This window comes from Canis aureus, chromosome 22 (genome assembly GCF_053574225.1).
Source record: "Canis aureus isolate CA01 chromosome 22, VMU_Caureus_v.1.0, whole genome shotgun sequence".
Classification (NCBI taxonomy): domain Eukaryota; kingdom Metazoa; phylum Chordata; class Mammalia; order Carnivora; family Canidae; genus Canis; species Canis aureus.
The window spans coordinates 23,256,845-23,274,532 of record NC_135632.1 but is presented as its reverse complement, the minus strand read 5'-3'; the positions used below and the strand labels follow the sequence as shown (position 1 = coordinate 23,274,532).

At 36.7% G+C, this 17,688-nt stretch overlaps 1 protein-coding gene across 6 annotated transcripts in view; it reads left to right on the top strand.

Moving 5' to 3' along the window:
• DNAJC13 (DnaJ heat shock protein family (Hsp40) member C13) overlaps nt 1-17,688 on the top strand; it is a 117,015-nt gene that overhangs the window by 2,197 nt on the left and 97,130 nt on the right. For all 6 annotated transcript variants that reach the window (XR_013361259.1, XM_077865164.1, XM_077865165.1 and 3 more), the window contains one exon: nt 16,799-16,879. Coding sequence is in view for 5 of the 6 variants with exons in the window: in XM_077865164.1 (XP_077721290.1) it covers nt 16,812-16,879 (68 nt within the window). In the remaining variant the exon portion in view is untranslated. The remainder of the gene's footprint in view (nt 1-16,798; nt 16,880-17,688) is intronic.

Below are 17,688 nucleotides of genomic sequence, written 5' to 3'. Positions count from 1 at the left end.
TAATTTGGCTCCATTCCTTAACCATTTCTGCTTACACAGGTGATTTTGAGATTTTTCATAGCACTTACCTTTCCCCTGCTTCTCTGATTGAGGTACTTAAAATTAGTAAAATAGAAGCAAGGCTGTGCAGATAAACTATAGCAAGGATTTGGTTGCTAATAGTTTTAGGCCTAAATGTTGACTGTAATTTAGCAGTGGTTAAAGGGGAGTTGTTTAGAAAGAAATCCTTTGAATCACTGTTTCTCAACTTCATGAAACCCAATAAAGACCTCCTTTTCATTTCAAACAGTTTGTAACACCTGCTCTATTATCAGGAGATAGTTTTTATATAACCACCTTCTGACTCCGGTCTTGGGATAAAAGAAGCTTTGCTCTCACTGTTGCACCAAAAAAGAATGGGACTCACTTTAAATTCTTGACCTTTTTTTTTTTTTTTTTAAGATTTTATTTATTATTCATGAGAGAGAGAGAGAGAGGCAGAGACATAGGCAGAGGGAGAAGCAGGCTCCTTGCAGGGAGCATAGTGTGGGACTTGATCCTAGGACCCCAGGATTATGACCTGAGCCACCTAGACACCCAAATTCTTGACTTTTTTTGACACCTGCTAAAGAACTGAGGTCACACAGCAAACCACTGGCCTGGAATTTAAGGGGAGAGAGTAGACATGAATTCAGTTTCACATTCATTGGACATAACACTGGTGAGAAGAGTTCAGCTAGAATAATTGACAGGCTGATGAAGGCCGAGTGTACCTTTTTCCAAGGTCTTTCTCCACAAACTCACTGGGCATTCTTAGAAAAGATTGAAAAAGAAGAAAGAAAGAAAGGAAGGAAGGAAGGAAGGAAGGAAGAAAAGAGGAAGGAAGGAAGGAAGGAAAGAAAGAGAAAGAAAGAAAGAAAGAAAGAAAGAAAAGAAAGAAAGAAAGAAAAGATTGGAAAGAACCATGGGGAGTCTTTGGGGTCTGTTGTGGTGCTGATATAGGAGGCGAAAAGCAGCGCAGCTTTCAAGAGGGGCACAAAACTCTATCTCTTTGTCTCTTTTATGGAACAAAAATCTTAATCTGCGAAGGGAAGGGCATCCCTGCTGGCTCTGTTGGTGAGCATTCATTGAGCTGGGCAAAACAAGAAAAGGGGAAAGAATCTTCTCCAGGAGGGGTACTGAGGTTAAAATGCAGCCAGGATGAATAAGAAGATCACACCCCTGAAATCCAGGGATACAGTATATACCTAAGACTGAACCTTAATCGGAACTACAAAGACTGTATCTCCACTCCCTGCCACTCTAAGAAGTTTTGAATAACAAGTGAATGCAGAATATTACTAGGAACAACATCATGCCAAGAGGCACAGCACAAAGAATCAAATAGACTTTGCTTTAGTAAACCATCCCCCACCATAGGCACTAACTATTTTGCAGATTTTTGAAGCCTGTGGTGCACTGAGAATAACCATAGCAACAGCAAATCATAAATCTAGCCCAATTCCTAAACAGATGAACACAAACCCTGCACTAAAGACCTAGTTAAGAAAAGATGTGTCCATTTCCAGCCACAAAAATCATTTACCTCAGTCTCTACTGTTCTATACATGTCAAGTTTTCAACCAAAAATTTTAAGGCATACAAAAAGGCAAAAAATTCTCGAGAAAAAGCAGTCATCAGAAATATACTTAGATTAATATAGATGCTGTTACCTGCTAGGGGATTTAAAATTACTATATGTTAAAGGTTGAACAGAAGAGTGGGCAACATGCAAGATCAGGTGGGTAATTGCAGCTGATAGAAACTATCAGAATAAAAAGAAATGCTAGAGTTATTATTACACAGTAAAGAAATGAAGAATGCTTTTGGACTTATCAGAATTGACATAGCCAAGGAAAGAATCAGTGAGGGTAGAAGAAATTACCTGACACACAAAAGTTAAAATGAAACACCCTAGAGCTTGGGGATAGATATATTTATATATCATTTTAATATATAAATGATTGGAATCTCACAAGAAGAGAAAAGAGAATAAATATTGAAATGTTTGAGGAAATAATAGAAAAATCTCCAAAATTAATGACAGACATCAAACCACAGATCCAGTAGCTTAGATAATACCAAGGAAGGTAAATCTCGCCCCCCTAATTCAAACAAAACTTACCTTGACATCATATTTATGGTGATGTGAACAAAGGACAGAGAGAAAATCTTGAAGATAGCTAAAAGAGAGATCTATACAGAGGAACAGAGTTAATAAAACAGAAACAGGGCAGCCTGGGTGGCTCAGCGGTTTAGTGCCACCTTTGACCCAGGGCCTGATTTCTGGAGACCTGGGATCGAGTCCCGCATCGGGCTCCCTACATGGAGTCTGCTTCTCCCTCTGCCTGTGTCTCTGCATCTCTCTGTCTCTCACGAATAAATAAATAAATAGGAATCTTTAAAACAAAACAAAACAAAACAAAAAACCCCACAGAAACAGTGCAAACAAATAGACAATTGGGTGACAACTTTAAAGTACTGAAAGAAAAAAGAGCAAAAATATTTTTTCAAAAATGAAGACAAAATAATAGACACTGTCAAACAAAACCCAAGAAGATAGTCTCCCCATTTACATGATAGGTGGATTCCTAGAAAATTCTATGCATGTTAAACTCTGTGAAGCATATTTTGTGATTTGTATTTAATACAGAATTAAAATTGGGATTAGTTATAAATGAATTTTTACCTATGTGAATGCCCAATTGGATATTTGAAAGTCACTTGAGGGTAGTTTTCAACCCATGGGTCTGTATTGTACATTGAGGTGTATCTAGCCCTATCCATTAAATCATAGTAGAGTGGTCACTCCTTATTCACTTTTCACAGTTCAGGTTTTGAGGTCAGTAGCGATCCAGAGTCAGGTAATCCTTCTAATGAATTGTCAGGTTAGTGGTCTCCTAATGCTATGGCAGTGTCCATGTTACCTCATATAATCTCATCACATAGACATTTTATCTTAAAAGAAGGCTTAGTAACTGTCGTACAATAAGGCAATTTGAGAGAGACCGCATTCACATAACATTGCAGTATATTGTTATAATTGTTCTATCTTGTTAATATGTTACTGTACCTAATTTATAAATTAAACTTTATTCTAGGTATGTATGTTTAGGGAAAGAGAGTGATAGGGGATTTGATAGTATGTGGTTTTAGGCATCCACTCAGGTCTCGAAGCACATTTCCTGTGGATAAGTGGGGAGTACTGTAGTTTTATTTTTTTAAGATTTTATTTATTTGTGAGAGAGCACACGTGTGAGTATGAACCCAGGGAGAAGCAGAGGGAGAGGGAGAAACAGACTCCTTGGTGAGTGGGGAGCCCAATGTAGAACTTGATTCCAGGATCCTGGGAGCATGACCTGAGCTGAAGGTCAATGCTTAATCGACTGAGCCAACCAGGTGCCCCTACTGTAATGTTTCTAGTCATAGTGTCTCTTAGGGCAGCATCCTCCCCCAACCATTACTTTAAAATTGTAGTGTGGTGCTCAACACATTTTTCTGCTTCAGCAGTTTTCACATGCTCAGCACATGCCAATCAGTAACATCTCTTGTAGTATGGAGTGATTTCTAATTGTGGAAACTCCTTTGAGAATCACTGATTTGGGGAATATTTTTGTAATAAGTAATGTAAACCAACATGGTTGTGATCATCTTTACTAAGATATTAAGTGTGGTTCAGCAAAATCTTTATCAGTAAAGATAAACATAATTTGCTAGTAGTTTTCACAGGCCCTTAACTTTATTCAGCAGCCTGCATATTTGAATTTTACTTGCACTTTTATAAACTGCTTATTAGGAATAGTGATCTCTAAAACAACAAAGTCTACATTCAATGGGATTTTATAGTTGCAGCATTCTAAGTTGCCCTTAAAAGTAGACCACACACCTAAGCAGTGTTCACGTATTTAGTGCATGGCCATTGGTAGTATCTCTATGAGTAATAAAAATTTGGTCTTTGATGAACAGATCAAAAACAAAACCCCAAAGCAATCTAAAATAATTACCTAAATGTTTTGATTTTTGTCAAGTATAGTTGCCAGAACATAATGGAAGGATTGATAAGGTTATGAATGTAGGAGATTTTTCCTGATATCTCATAAATTCTATGCTAATTATAGTAAAATTTAAATTCTTATACATGGTTTTTAGACATGTATTCATTAGTCATCTAGTGCTATGAGGTTTCTCTCCCCCTCAAACTTCTAGTTAAGATACAGAGTGTATTTTGGATGTTTACCAAATCCTAGAGTAGATAAAACCATTCCTTCCCCCCCAACCTTAGATCTGCTGGGTTTAATTTTAAAAGGGGAATTTTCCTTTTTTTTTTTTTTTTTTTAACTGGTAGATTTGGGGGTGTTCTGTAAAATCTGAAGAACTATGGCAGAGTTAGGAATAACAGGGACATTTCAGAAAGAGCCAAAGGAGAAACCTACATGTTTTTTTTGCTATTTTGTATTGGGTTAAAGGGAAATCGTAGTAGCCTAAGCTCCTTGTCTTTTAATACTGTGTTTGCCTATTAGAGCCCTTACTATAAAACTTCCTCTAAGATGTATTTGTAATATACTTAGGAAATTTAGTCCTCCATTATACATTCACTGCAGTGATAGAGAAAACAGCAACAAGTTAAAACATGGCGATTGAAAATCTCTTTTACCCATTAGGATCTATTTAGTGTAATAGAGCAAGATTATTAAGTACCTGTTTGTGAGCTGAAGAAGAGCTTATTGAACTAGTATATTTTGTTCTTGCATGAGCCAAGTTAGCTTTAAAGATGAAATAGAAATTAGGTCTAAAAATCTTCTATGTGTACAAACTAAAACTATGTAAATGATCATAGCATTGATTTCACAGAATTGCTTAAACACATTTGTTTGGTAAATATTTAGATGAGTATTTCAAAGCATTTTTTCATTTTGGAAAGGAGAGTCAAATTCATGCATCTTTCTTGGAAAACAAACTTTTTGTGATTACAACAGATAGAGGTCTATTTTGTGAGAAGTAAGAATTATTCCCTCAGATAAAATCAGCATACGTGTGATTAAAATGTAAAGACAGGGATCCCTGGGTGGCGCAGCGGTTTAGCGCCTGCCTTTGGCCCAGGGCGCGATCCTGGAGACCTGGGATCGAATCCCACGTCGGGCTCCCGGTGCATGGAGCCTGCTTCTCCCTCTGCCTATGTCTCTGCCTCTCTCTCTCTCTCTCTCTCTCTCTGTGACTATCATAAATAAATTAAAAAAAAAAATGTAAAGACATTTCTTTCAATATTTATATTGAATAGGAAGGGACAAAATTAACTGCTGTGATCTTTATGCTTGCCCCTCCCCCAATTAAGATACTGTTTTTTTCTTAAGATTTTATTTATTTGTTTGATAGCACAAGCAGAGAGGGAGCAGCAGGCAGAGGGAAAGGGAGAAGCAGGCTCCCCGCTGAACAAGGAGCCTGATTGTGGGACTCTAGCATCCCAGGACCCTGGGATCAATGACCCAGTCAAAGGCAGATGCTCAACCAACTGAGCCACCCAGGCGCCCTTAAGATACTTTTAAAAATGTTTCTTCAGATTTAGGAATTCCTTTTGAGTTTTCCTTGCCCATTTATTTCATAAATGTATATCTGATTTCTAATGGGAAAGGAACAGATTTTTTAAAAAGAATGGAGAGATGGATCATAAATTATTTTGCCCTACCCTGTGGTGGTGGAAGTATTTAAAAGTTCATTTTAATGTGGCAGACAGTGCAAAGGTTTCTGTATTCTAACTTCTGAACAATTATTTAGAGATAAGATTGTCAGCTGACATTTGATAGTACCACTGGCTTTCCTCCAACCACATTTATCTCTGGAGTTAGTGGGTTCTTCAGTGCTTTTAGAAATCTAAGATAGGATGTATTAAAACCTTACTTTGTGGTCTATTTTATAGTTGTTTAAAGACCCCTGTACAGTAGGTATTATACACATTACGCATACTGATTTGTTATTTTTAGAAGGAAATGCTTTTGTCTATACTTGTGTTATATATTAAAACATGAAGTTAAAGATTAAAAAGAGGGTTAAAGTTTATATCAGGTTTCCCCTGTACAGAGCATATTCTATCTAAGTCTGGTTGTAGCTTTTTAATCAAGGTAAAAATTAATGTTGTTAACTATATTTTGTCCTCTCTTCAGCAGCACATCTAAAATTGGATCATTAAGTATTTATATTTTTACATTTTATTTGAAACAGAACTAGCCTAGTGATGTAATTCACTCAGATTTTGAATCCAGTTACAAATCAAAGAAGGCTTTTTTATTTTTAAGATTTTATTTATTTATTCATGAGAGAGACACACAGAGAGAGGCAGAGACATAGGCAGAGGGAGAAGCAGGCTCCATGCAGGGAGCCCGATGTGGGACTCAGTCCCGGGACCCCAGGATTAAGTCCTGGGCCAAAGGCAGGTGCTAAACTGCTGAGCCACCCCGGTGTCTCGAAAGAAGGCTTGTAAGAAGCTAGTATTAAGTGATTGTCTCTTTGGTTAGCCTTTGCTAATCTTTCAAGATTAGCCTTTGTTTTAGCTTTGTGGTTCTCCTTCCCCCTGCATTTTTAATAGGGTATAAGTTGTATGAGGAAATATTAAGTTAATAAATTCCTGCCATGTGACTATCATGTGTCTGTATACCATATTTTCAGGTATAGTGTCACATTGTAGCAGAAAAATAACATTTCTATGATAGGAGAGCTTGGTCAGAAAATAAAGGTAAATGCAATTCTCCCCTCAAATAAGTTTTTCATCTACAGCTAAATTGAAAGAACTTTACATTACATACTCATATACTCCTCTCCCAAGATTTTTACATTAACATTTACTGTACTTGGGAATGAGTGGGTGGCTCAGTGGTTGAGAGTCTACTTTTGGCTCAGGTCATGATCCCGGAGTCCTGGGATCAAGTCCCACATCAGGCTTTCTGCATGGAGCCTGCTTCTCCCTCTGCCTATGTCTCTGCCTCTCTCTCTCTCTGTGTCTCTCATGAATAAATAAATCAATAAATTTTTAAAATTACTGTATTTGCTTTATTATATATATCCATCTTTCTGTCCATCTTATTTTTTAATACATTTCAAGACAAATTAATGTTTTAATACATTATTTGAGAGCAGAATTATTTCTTCATGTTAATAGACGCAAAGTGGAAAAATTAGTATCTTATTTGCTCACTCCAAGTTGTAATTGTGTAAAAATTAGTGGGTCATGCAAAATGCATGCTTTAAAGGCAAGTAGCCTTTATTAAAGCCATTTCCTTCATTTAATTCACTAATGTATCACGGATGGTCCCCATCTTAATAATAGTTTGACTTACAATCTTTCAACTTTATCATAGTGTGAAAGTGGTATGCATTCAGTAGAAATTGTACTTTGAATTTTGATATTTTCTCAGGCTAGTGCTGTGTGGTACCATACTCTTGTGATGCTGGGCAATGGCAGTGAGCCGCAGCTCTCAGCCCTGTGGTCACAAGGGTGAACAACTGATAGACTTACGACAGTTTTGTTTTTTCACTTTCAGTACAGTATTCAGTGAATCACATGGGATGTTCAGTACTTTGTTATAAAATAGGCATTATATTAGATGATTTTGTCCAACTGTATGCTAATACAAGTTGAGCACATTTAAGGTAGGCTAGGTTAAGCTATGATGTTCAGTAAGCTAAGTGTATTAAATGCATTTTCAGCTTACAATGGGCTTATCAGGACATAACCCCATAGTACGTCAAGGAAGATCTGTATTTTTCTGAGCATACGCACTCATCTCTGGCTAAATGAGGGCTCTGTTTTTACTTAACATAAGACTTGCACATACACTTAGTTTTGCTATGTGTGCAAATTCTTTTGCTTATAGCTTGGCTGTAATCTGCTTGGGTGCCTGTGGTGTTGAGGCCTTTCAACCTGGTTTTTGTTCTTATCAGTTTGGTGTAGACTCCTGCTTAGTGGACTCTCAAATCCTGTGGTTTTGTGTCAAAATCATATCTTCTGAAAGATGATTCTCATTCATAAATTATCTTAAATGGATTGCTGGTTTTACTGCCAGTAATAAATTAGAGAATGTGAGAACATTAAATGTTCGAAAGCATGAAGCAAGGGAATTCAATGAATAGGGTGAATCTAGCCAAAATGACTGTGTTGCCCTGAATTTGACTTTTTAACCGCTAGAATACTTCTTTCAAAAGAACAAACTGTGAAGTTGCAAAAATGCTCTGTTGGTAGTATAATAAGATAGAGAATGAAAACAGGTGAGAAACCAACTAAAATTAGAGATACTTTCAATGTGAGTTATAAAGGACATGTAAACTTGTGTTTTTCTCATCAAAAAAATAAGGGGGGGTAAGTCTGAAAATTTGAAGTGGAGCACTATTGTAGGAATGAAGGAGATGATTTTTTTTTTTTTTTTTTAATTTACTGAGAGAGTATGCAAGTGAGCACAAGCTGGCAGGAGGGACAGAGAGAGAGAGGGAGAAGTAGACTCCCTGCTAAGCAGGGAACCTGATGTAGGGCTCATCCCAGGATCATGACCTGAGCCAAAGGCAGACATTTAACTGACTGAGCCACCCAGATGCCCCAAAGGGGATGGTATTTAATCAATAATTAGTTTGAACAGGTAAATTCTTGCTAACTTGTTGAATACATCTTAACAACTGGCAGGGTGGCAAGTGCTGATGATGGAGCTGCTACTAAGATATCATCCAACAAGTTTCACATTTTTTTAGTTGGACAGTTCATTGCTATTTAGAGAATGTGCCTATAAATGACTGTTATTGGCAATTGCCTGCTTGATGCTTGAGCTGCTTGATACCGGAAGTTTTGTATATTTTTCATCACGATTAGTGGGAATTATGGTCACTTAAGAGTTTTTGCCTATGAACAACAATTTTATTTATTTTTTTTAAAGATTTTTATGTATTTATTCATGAGAGAGGCAGAGACGCAGAGAGGCAGAGGGAGAAGCAGGCTCCATGCAGGGAGCCTGACATGGAATTCAATCCCGGGTCTCCAGGATCACACCCTGGGCTGAAGGTGGCACTAAACCGCTGATCCACCCAGGCTGCCCGAACAATTTTAGAAACACTTTCAGAGCTTATTAAAGAAACATGCAGAGAATCCTAAGCAGGCTCCATACCCAGTGCAGAGCCTGAAGTGGGGCTCAGTCTCACAACCCTGAGGTCATGACCTGAGCCAAAATGAAGAGTCAGACTTAACCGACTGAGCCACCCAGGTGTCCTTATTTATTTCTTTTATAAACATTCTTAGATAAGATAAATTGTAAAGAATAAAATAACAATGGATATTAAATAATGACACCCTTATATATTCAACACAGCTTAAATATGTATCGCTATTATTTTTGAATTAGCAGGTGAAAAATATGAGTACTGATTAAAGCAATAAAACACTTTTTTTAAAAAAAGATTTTTATTTGTTTATTCATGAGAGACACAGAGGGAGGCAGAGACACACACAGGCAGAGGGAGAAGCAGGCTCCCCGCAGAGAGCCCGATGTGGGACTCGATCTCCAGATCCGGGATCATGACCTGAGCCGAAGCCAGACGCCCAACTGCTGAGCCACCCAGGCATCCCAAAACACTTTTTTTTTTTTTTTAAGATTTTATTTATTTATTTATGAAAGACACACACACACAGAGAGGCAGAGACACAGGCAGAGGGAAAAACAGGCTCCATGCAGGGAGCCTGACGTGGGACTTGATCCCTGGTCTCCAGGATCAGGCCCTGGGCTGAAGGTGGTGCTAAACCGCTGAGCCATCCGGGCTGCCCAACACTCTACTTTTGCAAGTAGAAATCCTAGCTGATATTTGTTGGTGATATACATTGAATAAATAGTATAAGGATTGAAATTAAAAGATTTATGATTAAGTAATAGTTTTAACTTTCCCGCCCAAGAAGCTTTAAGAGAGATACAGGGCCTTGTAAGCCTGAAAGTGAGAGAGGTAATCATAGATAGGAAACAATTATTTCATATCTAGGGTGGTATATTTAAAGTACAGTAATAACTATTATGATTGTAGTCCATGTTTTTGAGTGCTTGGGTGGCTCAGTCAGTTAAGCGTCTGTCTTCTGCTCAGGTCATGACCCAGGGGTCCTGGGACTGAGCCCCACATGGGGCTTCCTACTCATTTGGGAGTCTGCTTCTCCCTCTCCCTCTGCCCCCACCCCCTCATGCTTTCTCTATCAAATAAAATCTTTAAAAAAAATATATTTTTGAGTGCTTATTCTGAGCCACGCATCACACTCTCCCCTTTACTTATCTCATTTAGTCCTCACTGAAGCCCTTTGTCACAAATGCTGTTGTCTCTCTTTCATAGATGGTCTGTGATTCTGAGTTTAGGAAGCTTTTCTTGAGAGTTACACAGCTAGTAAATGGCAGTTATTACTAATCAGTGTTCAACCATAAGTAACATTTAAAAAATTCACTACCTTACTTACCTTGATGATAGATTGAATACTAAAACTAGTTTAGTGTGCATATTAATGTAGCTTTTTGTGCCAGTCATTGATTAGTTTAGTGTAGTCTGGTACCTATGCTACAGGGAGGTATTCAAAGTTTGAGTTGCCAGATTAAGTCATCACTTGAACACTGTCCTTGGAGGACTCCCCCACCTCAGTTTTGCTTTCAGTCATTTCCCAGTGGTTTCCTTAAAGTTGTTCCAAGTCTCATTTTCAATGATACATAGTACAGAATATTCTTATCCTATTTCTTCTGCATTTTTCTAATATTTGTGTATTGCCATTGTCCACTACTGAGTTTTGTGTTTGGGAGTATCTTCATGGTCTGAAAGAGTTAGTGCAATTTTCAGACCAGTAGCCTTCATCAGATGAAATGACTACATCAAAGTGGTTAAGGTTTTATTGGGAATATAAAATAGACTTTACCTGAAAATTTGGAGAAGTTAATATTATGCTGTTGGGAAGTAGGTCCCAGCCTCAGAGCTCATTAATCTGGTTGTTTTAAAAGTTCAGTGTTAAAGTAATATTTTTTCTGTTATTGAGGGCTCCTTGAAGACTATCCTGGAATCATATTGGTGGCAAACTTCTGTCATGTTTGTTTTGAACACTTTATTTAAAAATCTTTTTAAAGCTTATCTATAGAAATTAATTTTTAAAAGTTTATTTTTAGATGGTAGAGTATTTCAGCCTTGGAGCCTTCCATTTTCTTTTATTTCTTTTGCCTTGTGTTGAATATGGCAGTTTGTTTCATTGTTTGCAATTGTGTGAAAGTAATAATTGGAACTGGTTCTAAATTAATCCAGGAATGTGTGGTCAGATAATACATCTGTAATTACATGGTCAGGATGAATTTATTTTGAGTTCCTAAATTTGAGGGAAGGTTTTATTGCTTAGGTTAAATACGTAGAGTGTAGAGTTAAGCAGATTGAGTCCAAAGTCTGGCCCTGCTGCTTACCAGCAATGTGTCCTGGGAGAAGTGATATAAATTCTCTACAATTTTCTTATCAATAAAATGGGTTCATCAGATCTGTACTATAGTGATGTTATGGAGATAAAATGAGGTAGGTAGATAAATGCATAGTCAGAGCCTGGCCAAATCATTAATACACGATGAATACTCAAAGAAATCTAGTTTTTGCATAATTTCAGGATGTCTCTTAAGTCATTTTTATAGAGTCACCGTGCCTCCCCAATTTCAAGGTAATCTTTACTGAGGGCTCAAAAAAAGGATTATCCTGATTTCTATTATGAAGCTATGCAGACACTAGCAATAAATAGCACTGAATTATCCCATTACTTCTGGAGTTGACTTGGTTACTTAGGTATCTCCTCCCTTTCTTACCTCTCAAATATACCTCTGCCTATATATAACATGGCTGAAGGCAAGCTTTTCAGATAGAGAAATAATTTTCTTCCAAAGAGAGCACCTCCATTTTACTAGCCTTTTTTGGTGGTGGTATTCAGAATTGGATGCACAATAGCAATATCACTTGTTGCTTCCTAAAATATTAGAGATAATTGTCAGGTGTGCTGATTTTGGCCATAGGAGCTTCTAGTGATGTCCAGAGAATTGAAGTACTTCTTTAATCTTATATTGTATTTTTCTGTCAATATGGTTATCTGCATGATATCTTTTCTACCAGACCAAGTAATCAGTAGTTTATTTTAAAATTTTCTTAAATTTTATTGTATTGTGGTAAGAACACTTAACATGAGATCTGTCCTCTTAACAGATTTCTAAATGTGCAGTACAGTATTGTTAATTATAGGCACCATGTTGTAGAGCAGATCTCTGGAACTTAATCATCCTGTACAACTGAAACTTTATACCCATTGGTTAGCAACTTCCCATTTCCAGTACATCCCAGTTCCTGGCAACCACCATTCTACTCTCTGTTTCTGTGAGTTTGACTATATGACTATAACTCATATAATTGCATGTAGTCACGCAGTATTTGCCCTTCTGTGACTGACTAACTTCAAGCATCATGTCCCCCCCCCAAAGTTCACCTGTGTTGCATATTGCAAGATTTCCTTCTTTTTCAAGACTGAGGAATATTCCATTTTATGTGTGCGCCACATTTTTTTATTTATCCATCCTTTGATGGACTTATAGTTGTTTCCACATCTTGGCTTTTAAGAGAAAAATGCTTCAATGAGTAGTATACCTCTTCAATGTTCTAATTTCAGTTCTTTTGAATAAATATGTGGAAATTTGATTGCTAGATCATCTGGTAGTTCTAATTTTAATTTTTAGGAACTTCCATACTGTTTTCTGTACTGCCTACACCATTTTATATTCCCACTAAACAGTATTCAGTTTCTCTACATCCTTGCCAAAACTTGTTGTCTTTTGGGGTTTTTTGTTTGTTTTGATAATAGCTATTGTAACACGTATGAAATAATATGCCTTTAAAAAAAGATTTATACTTATATAAATAAGTAAAATATATGTATATAAATATAAATATTTATATTTTGGTAATCTCCACATCAAATGAGGGCTTTGAACTCACAACCCCGAGATTGAGAGTCCCAGGCACCCCCTCTCATACTTTTGAGTTGCATTTCTCTGATAGTGACATCAAACATCTTTTTATATACCTGTTGGCCATTTGTATATCTTCTGTTAGTTTAATAATTAATGTGTATGTTAGGTCTTTTCTTCCTTCCTTCTTTGATCTATCCTAAGAAATCTCTAGAGTTTGGTGCTGCTTTCAATCACCACCAAGTTCCTAGGTCTTCAGAAAGTTGTAGATAAGCATTCTTGATATAAACTTGTTTTATTTCCCCTACTAAAAGATCCATTTGAGGGTATCCCTGGGTGGCTCAGCTGTTTAGCACCTGTCTTCGGCCCAGGGCGTGATCCTGGAGTCCCAGGATCGAGTCCCACGTTGGGCTCCCTGCATGGAACCTGCTTCTCCCTCTGACTGTGTCTCTGTCTCTGTCTCTCTCTCTCTCTGTGTGTGTGTCTCTCATTAATAAATCTTTAAACAAAAAAATAAGTAAAAGATCCATTTGAGTTACATATTCCCCCAAATCAGTGATACCTATGAAGTCATCTTCAGGGTTTTTATCACCCTCCTGGGTCATGTTTTAAGTTCTTTGGGGCTATCATTTTATGTCTTTACTATTTTTCTCTCACTTCCATTTTAAATTTAAAGTTTTTTAATGGTATCTTCACTCAAGTACATTTTCTTATCAGTTTTTCTAAGATAGGTCTTGGTACAGAGTCTATCATTCAGATATCATAAGTTATGGACTAGCAATCCAAACTTCACTCTTAATATCAGCCATTGCCTTTTTTATCCTCCTTTTTTATTCTCTTATTCCAATCTTCAGTTGTAGTATATCTAATGGAAAGATAACATCTGTAGACCTATATTTTTTATTATTTTGGCGTATTCTAGAGATCCTACCTAAGTTTCTTTTCAGCAATATCATTTACTGCAAATGATTTAGAAGGCAGGGAAAATGTTGCTGGTTTTAATAAGTCTTATTGGCTGTCTATTTCATCTTAGATACACAATCCAGGAAAAAAACAAACAAAACGCACCAACTGTCAGGACTATATTTAGCTGTCTTCATACACACTAGTAGGAAGATGTCAGTTGACTGTAATTTCCTCTCTAGTAACAGTAAAGGTTTCCCTAACGTTGCTCTTACTTGTGGTTCTCTTATTCCTCGGAGCATGAGTTGATGCTTTTTCAGAAGATTTGACAAAATCTTAAGAGTACTTGTAAAAAAAAAAAAAAGAGTACTTGTTAGAACATGAAGTATAAAGTGGACATCAGAATTTCCCATGGGATTGCTGCATTTCATTCATTCACTCAAATACGCATTGAGCACCTGTTTTGTGTCAGGCACTCTTGTAGGCTCTGGGGATGTGTGTGTGTGTGTGTGTGTGTGTGTATATACACACACATATAAATGAGCTTAATAGACAAAAATGCTTCTCTCTGGATACAGTAGCAGGATTAGAGAGATAATAGATTACACATTAGACAATGAAAGGTGCCATAGAGGAAAAATAAGCAGGAGTCAGAGGGAATTGAAAGTGTAGAATGAGGAAAGTGATGACAATTTATAACAGGATAGTTAGGGTAGGCCTCATGAAAGTGCCATTTGAATGCAGATTTGAAGGACATGTGAGCCATGTAGGTAGGGGAAGAGTATTCTACATAAGAGTATAGAGGCCCTTGCCACTTTGCTGATACAAAAACAAGTAGTAGAAATAAAGCAATTTCAAAATAGAGGTGTCTTAAAATGTTTTTGCCAGGCAGGTATATATATACTCCAGAGAAAAACGTATTCGTACAAATATTTGTAGCAGCATGATTCATAATAACCAAAAAGTAGAAGCAACACGAATGACTCTCAACTGATAAACAAATTTGGTATATCTATACAATAGAAGGAAATGAATCCATGCCACTGTATGGATGAACTCTGAAAATGTCATGCTAAATGAAAGAAGGCAGTCACAGAGAACACATTTTGTAGGATTCATTGATATGACATGTCCAAAATAGGCAAATCCATAGTAAGAGAAAGTAGATTAGTGGTTGCCAGGGGCTGGGAGTGAGTGGGAAAGAGGAGTGACTCCTCTAACAGGATTTCTTTTTGGGGTGACAAAAATGTTGTAAAACAGTATCGGTTGTAAAAATCTGAACATACTAAAAACCTCTGAATTGTACACTTAAGGGTGAATTCTATGGTGTGTGAATTACATCTCAAAAAGCTGTTATAAAAATGTTTTTAAATGAAAATAGTTTTATTCAAATTAAAAAAAAAATACTTGCTGATTAAAAAAATTAGACCAAAAAAAATTAGACCAGTGTGAACCATAATATGGTTGGAACCATAATTCCAACTATTTGGTGTGCATTGACACTTTGGTATGTATCCAATATTTTTTTTTTTAAGATTTTATTTATTTATTCATGAAAGACACACAGAGAGAGGCAGAGACATAGAGACATAGGCAGAGGGAGAAGCAGGCTCCCCTTGAGGAGCTTGATGTTGGACTCGATCCTAGGACCCTAGGATCTCACCCTGAGCCATAGGCAGACGCTCAACTTCTAAGCCACCCAGGCGTCCCAAGTATCCGATATTTTTTAAAGTAGGTTTCTAATTAAGGGTAGGGAGAGATAGTCAGGTCACAAAAGAAGAAATAAATGACCTATTCATTTTTAGCTTTTATGCAGTATGAAACAAATTATGTAGCATTTTCAACATTTATCAGTCTTTTCATTAGTAAACAGTTCTAATATTTATCCTGTACAATTAGCTAAATTTAATTTTTTTCATGAAGTAAGTGGGTTCTGGATTTCATACACTTCTGGGCTACAGTCAGTAAACTAATTTTAAAAGATGACATGTGACATTGTCCCTCTGGTAGGAAGCTATTACCATGTGATTCATCACACAAGTTCAGAGTCCTGAACTGTTTGGTCTATATACTCTTCAACCAGAGGAATTCACTCACCAAACTGCTATAAAGGTTTCTAAACACTTACTGTCAGTTTCTGTACTTAGCTTGATGTTTGCAGTTACACCTTAAGTAGCATTGTTCTAGTATATATTCATACAATGGAATACCATATAGCCTTAAAAAATCACTTTCTCAAAGAATATTTAATTCCACAGAAGAAGATTAATATTGTGTGAAAATAGGCTTAAGCAGTACAATTGACAATCTTAATTTTGTTTTTTAAAAACTAATTCTAAATAGAAGAAGGGAGGCTAGAATGAATACTTTGCATGCTAGAATTTCCTTTATGAGCATTTTAGATTTTTTACTATGGACATGCATTACTTTTGTAATGAAAATGTTGCTCTTTTTAAGTTAAATTGTATTTATAGTGGGTGTCCTTTAAAGTAACAGTGACTACTGACAGTAGCTCAACAAAAACCTTTTGGAATTGGTTTGATACTTGGCCGATTTTTAGGTGCTGATATTGTGTCAAGCCTTTTTTTTTGGTAATGTGAGAGTTAAAGATTCATTTACTTAAACATTTCTTATTAGATTCTTTGTTTTTGGAATGTTGAGGACAATTCTTGTCCTTAAGAAACTCAGTGTAGTGGAGGGGAGCAGATAATCACAATATGGTGTGCTAAAGTCTATGGCAGCAAGGTGAACAGACCAGTGCCTGTCCACTAAAATCTTATGGTTTCATGGAAGAATTTGTTCCTTAAAATCAGTACTATATGGCAGGCTCTGGAAGTATGGATGGGAAATTAAGGAAAAACTCGAAGGATAACTGTACTAAATCCAGCCATATTTTTATCTTCCAGGTTTCAGCACAAAATGAACATAATTAGGGAAAACAAAGATTTGGCATGTTTCTATACAACAAAACATTCATGGAGGGGAAAGTAAGTATTTCTGTTGGTTTTATTTTTCTGTGCTTCTGTGAAGTATCATTTGAAACATAACTTTCAATATCTTGAGTAGTACCACACAGCTCAATTATGCCATTCAGCCCTTCTCTTCTGAAAAGCATATGTGCATATTTTAAATGCAAATGCTACACTTGGAATAAATTATTGTTCTTTTTTTCTTTTGACATTTCCGGTGTTCTGTGTCTGTCTTAAGGAGTGGGTAAGAATTAAAAGTAACAAAAGGAAAACAGACCATTTATCTACCTTCTTGGATGCTGTCAATTAATGATTGGATTATATAGTAATGGCAGAGTATTAATTCCACAGCTTTATTGCCCAGAGACTAACCTGTGTGTGATGGGTGCATTTGCATGTCGATTTGACTGTCAGAGAAAATATGCTAATATAGTGCCTTTTATAATCTTTCTTTAGTCCTATAATGATTTTTAAAAATTGGGTTTGATCTGAGGCACCTGGGTGGCTCAGTTGCTTAAGTTTCTGCCTTTGGCTCAGGTCATGATCCCAGATTCTTGGGATCAAGCCCTGGGATGGAGCCCTGAGCTTCCTGCTCAGTGGGGAGCTTGCTTCTTTCTCTCTGCCCCTTCCCCTGCTTGTGCTTTCTCTCTCTCTCTCTCTCTCTCAAATAAGTAAATAAAATCTTTAAAAAAACAATGAGTTTGATCTTATCTTTTCCTTGGGAGAGGCAGTGATAGTTTTTAGTAGCCTGCCTGGTCAGACCAAGATGTTGATGCTTATGTTTCCTTTTTGTAAAACCAGTAATAATTCCTATCCCTCAGATTGTT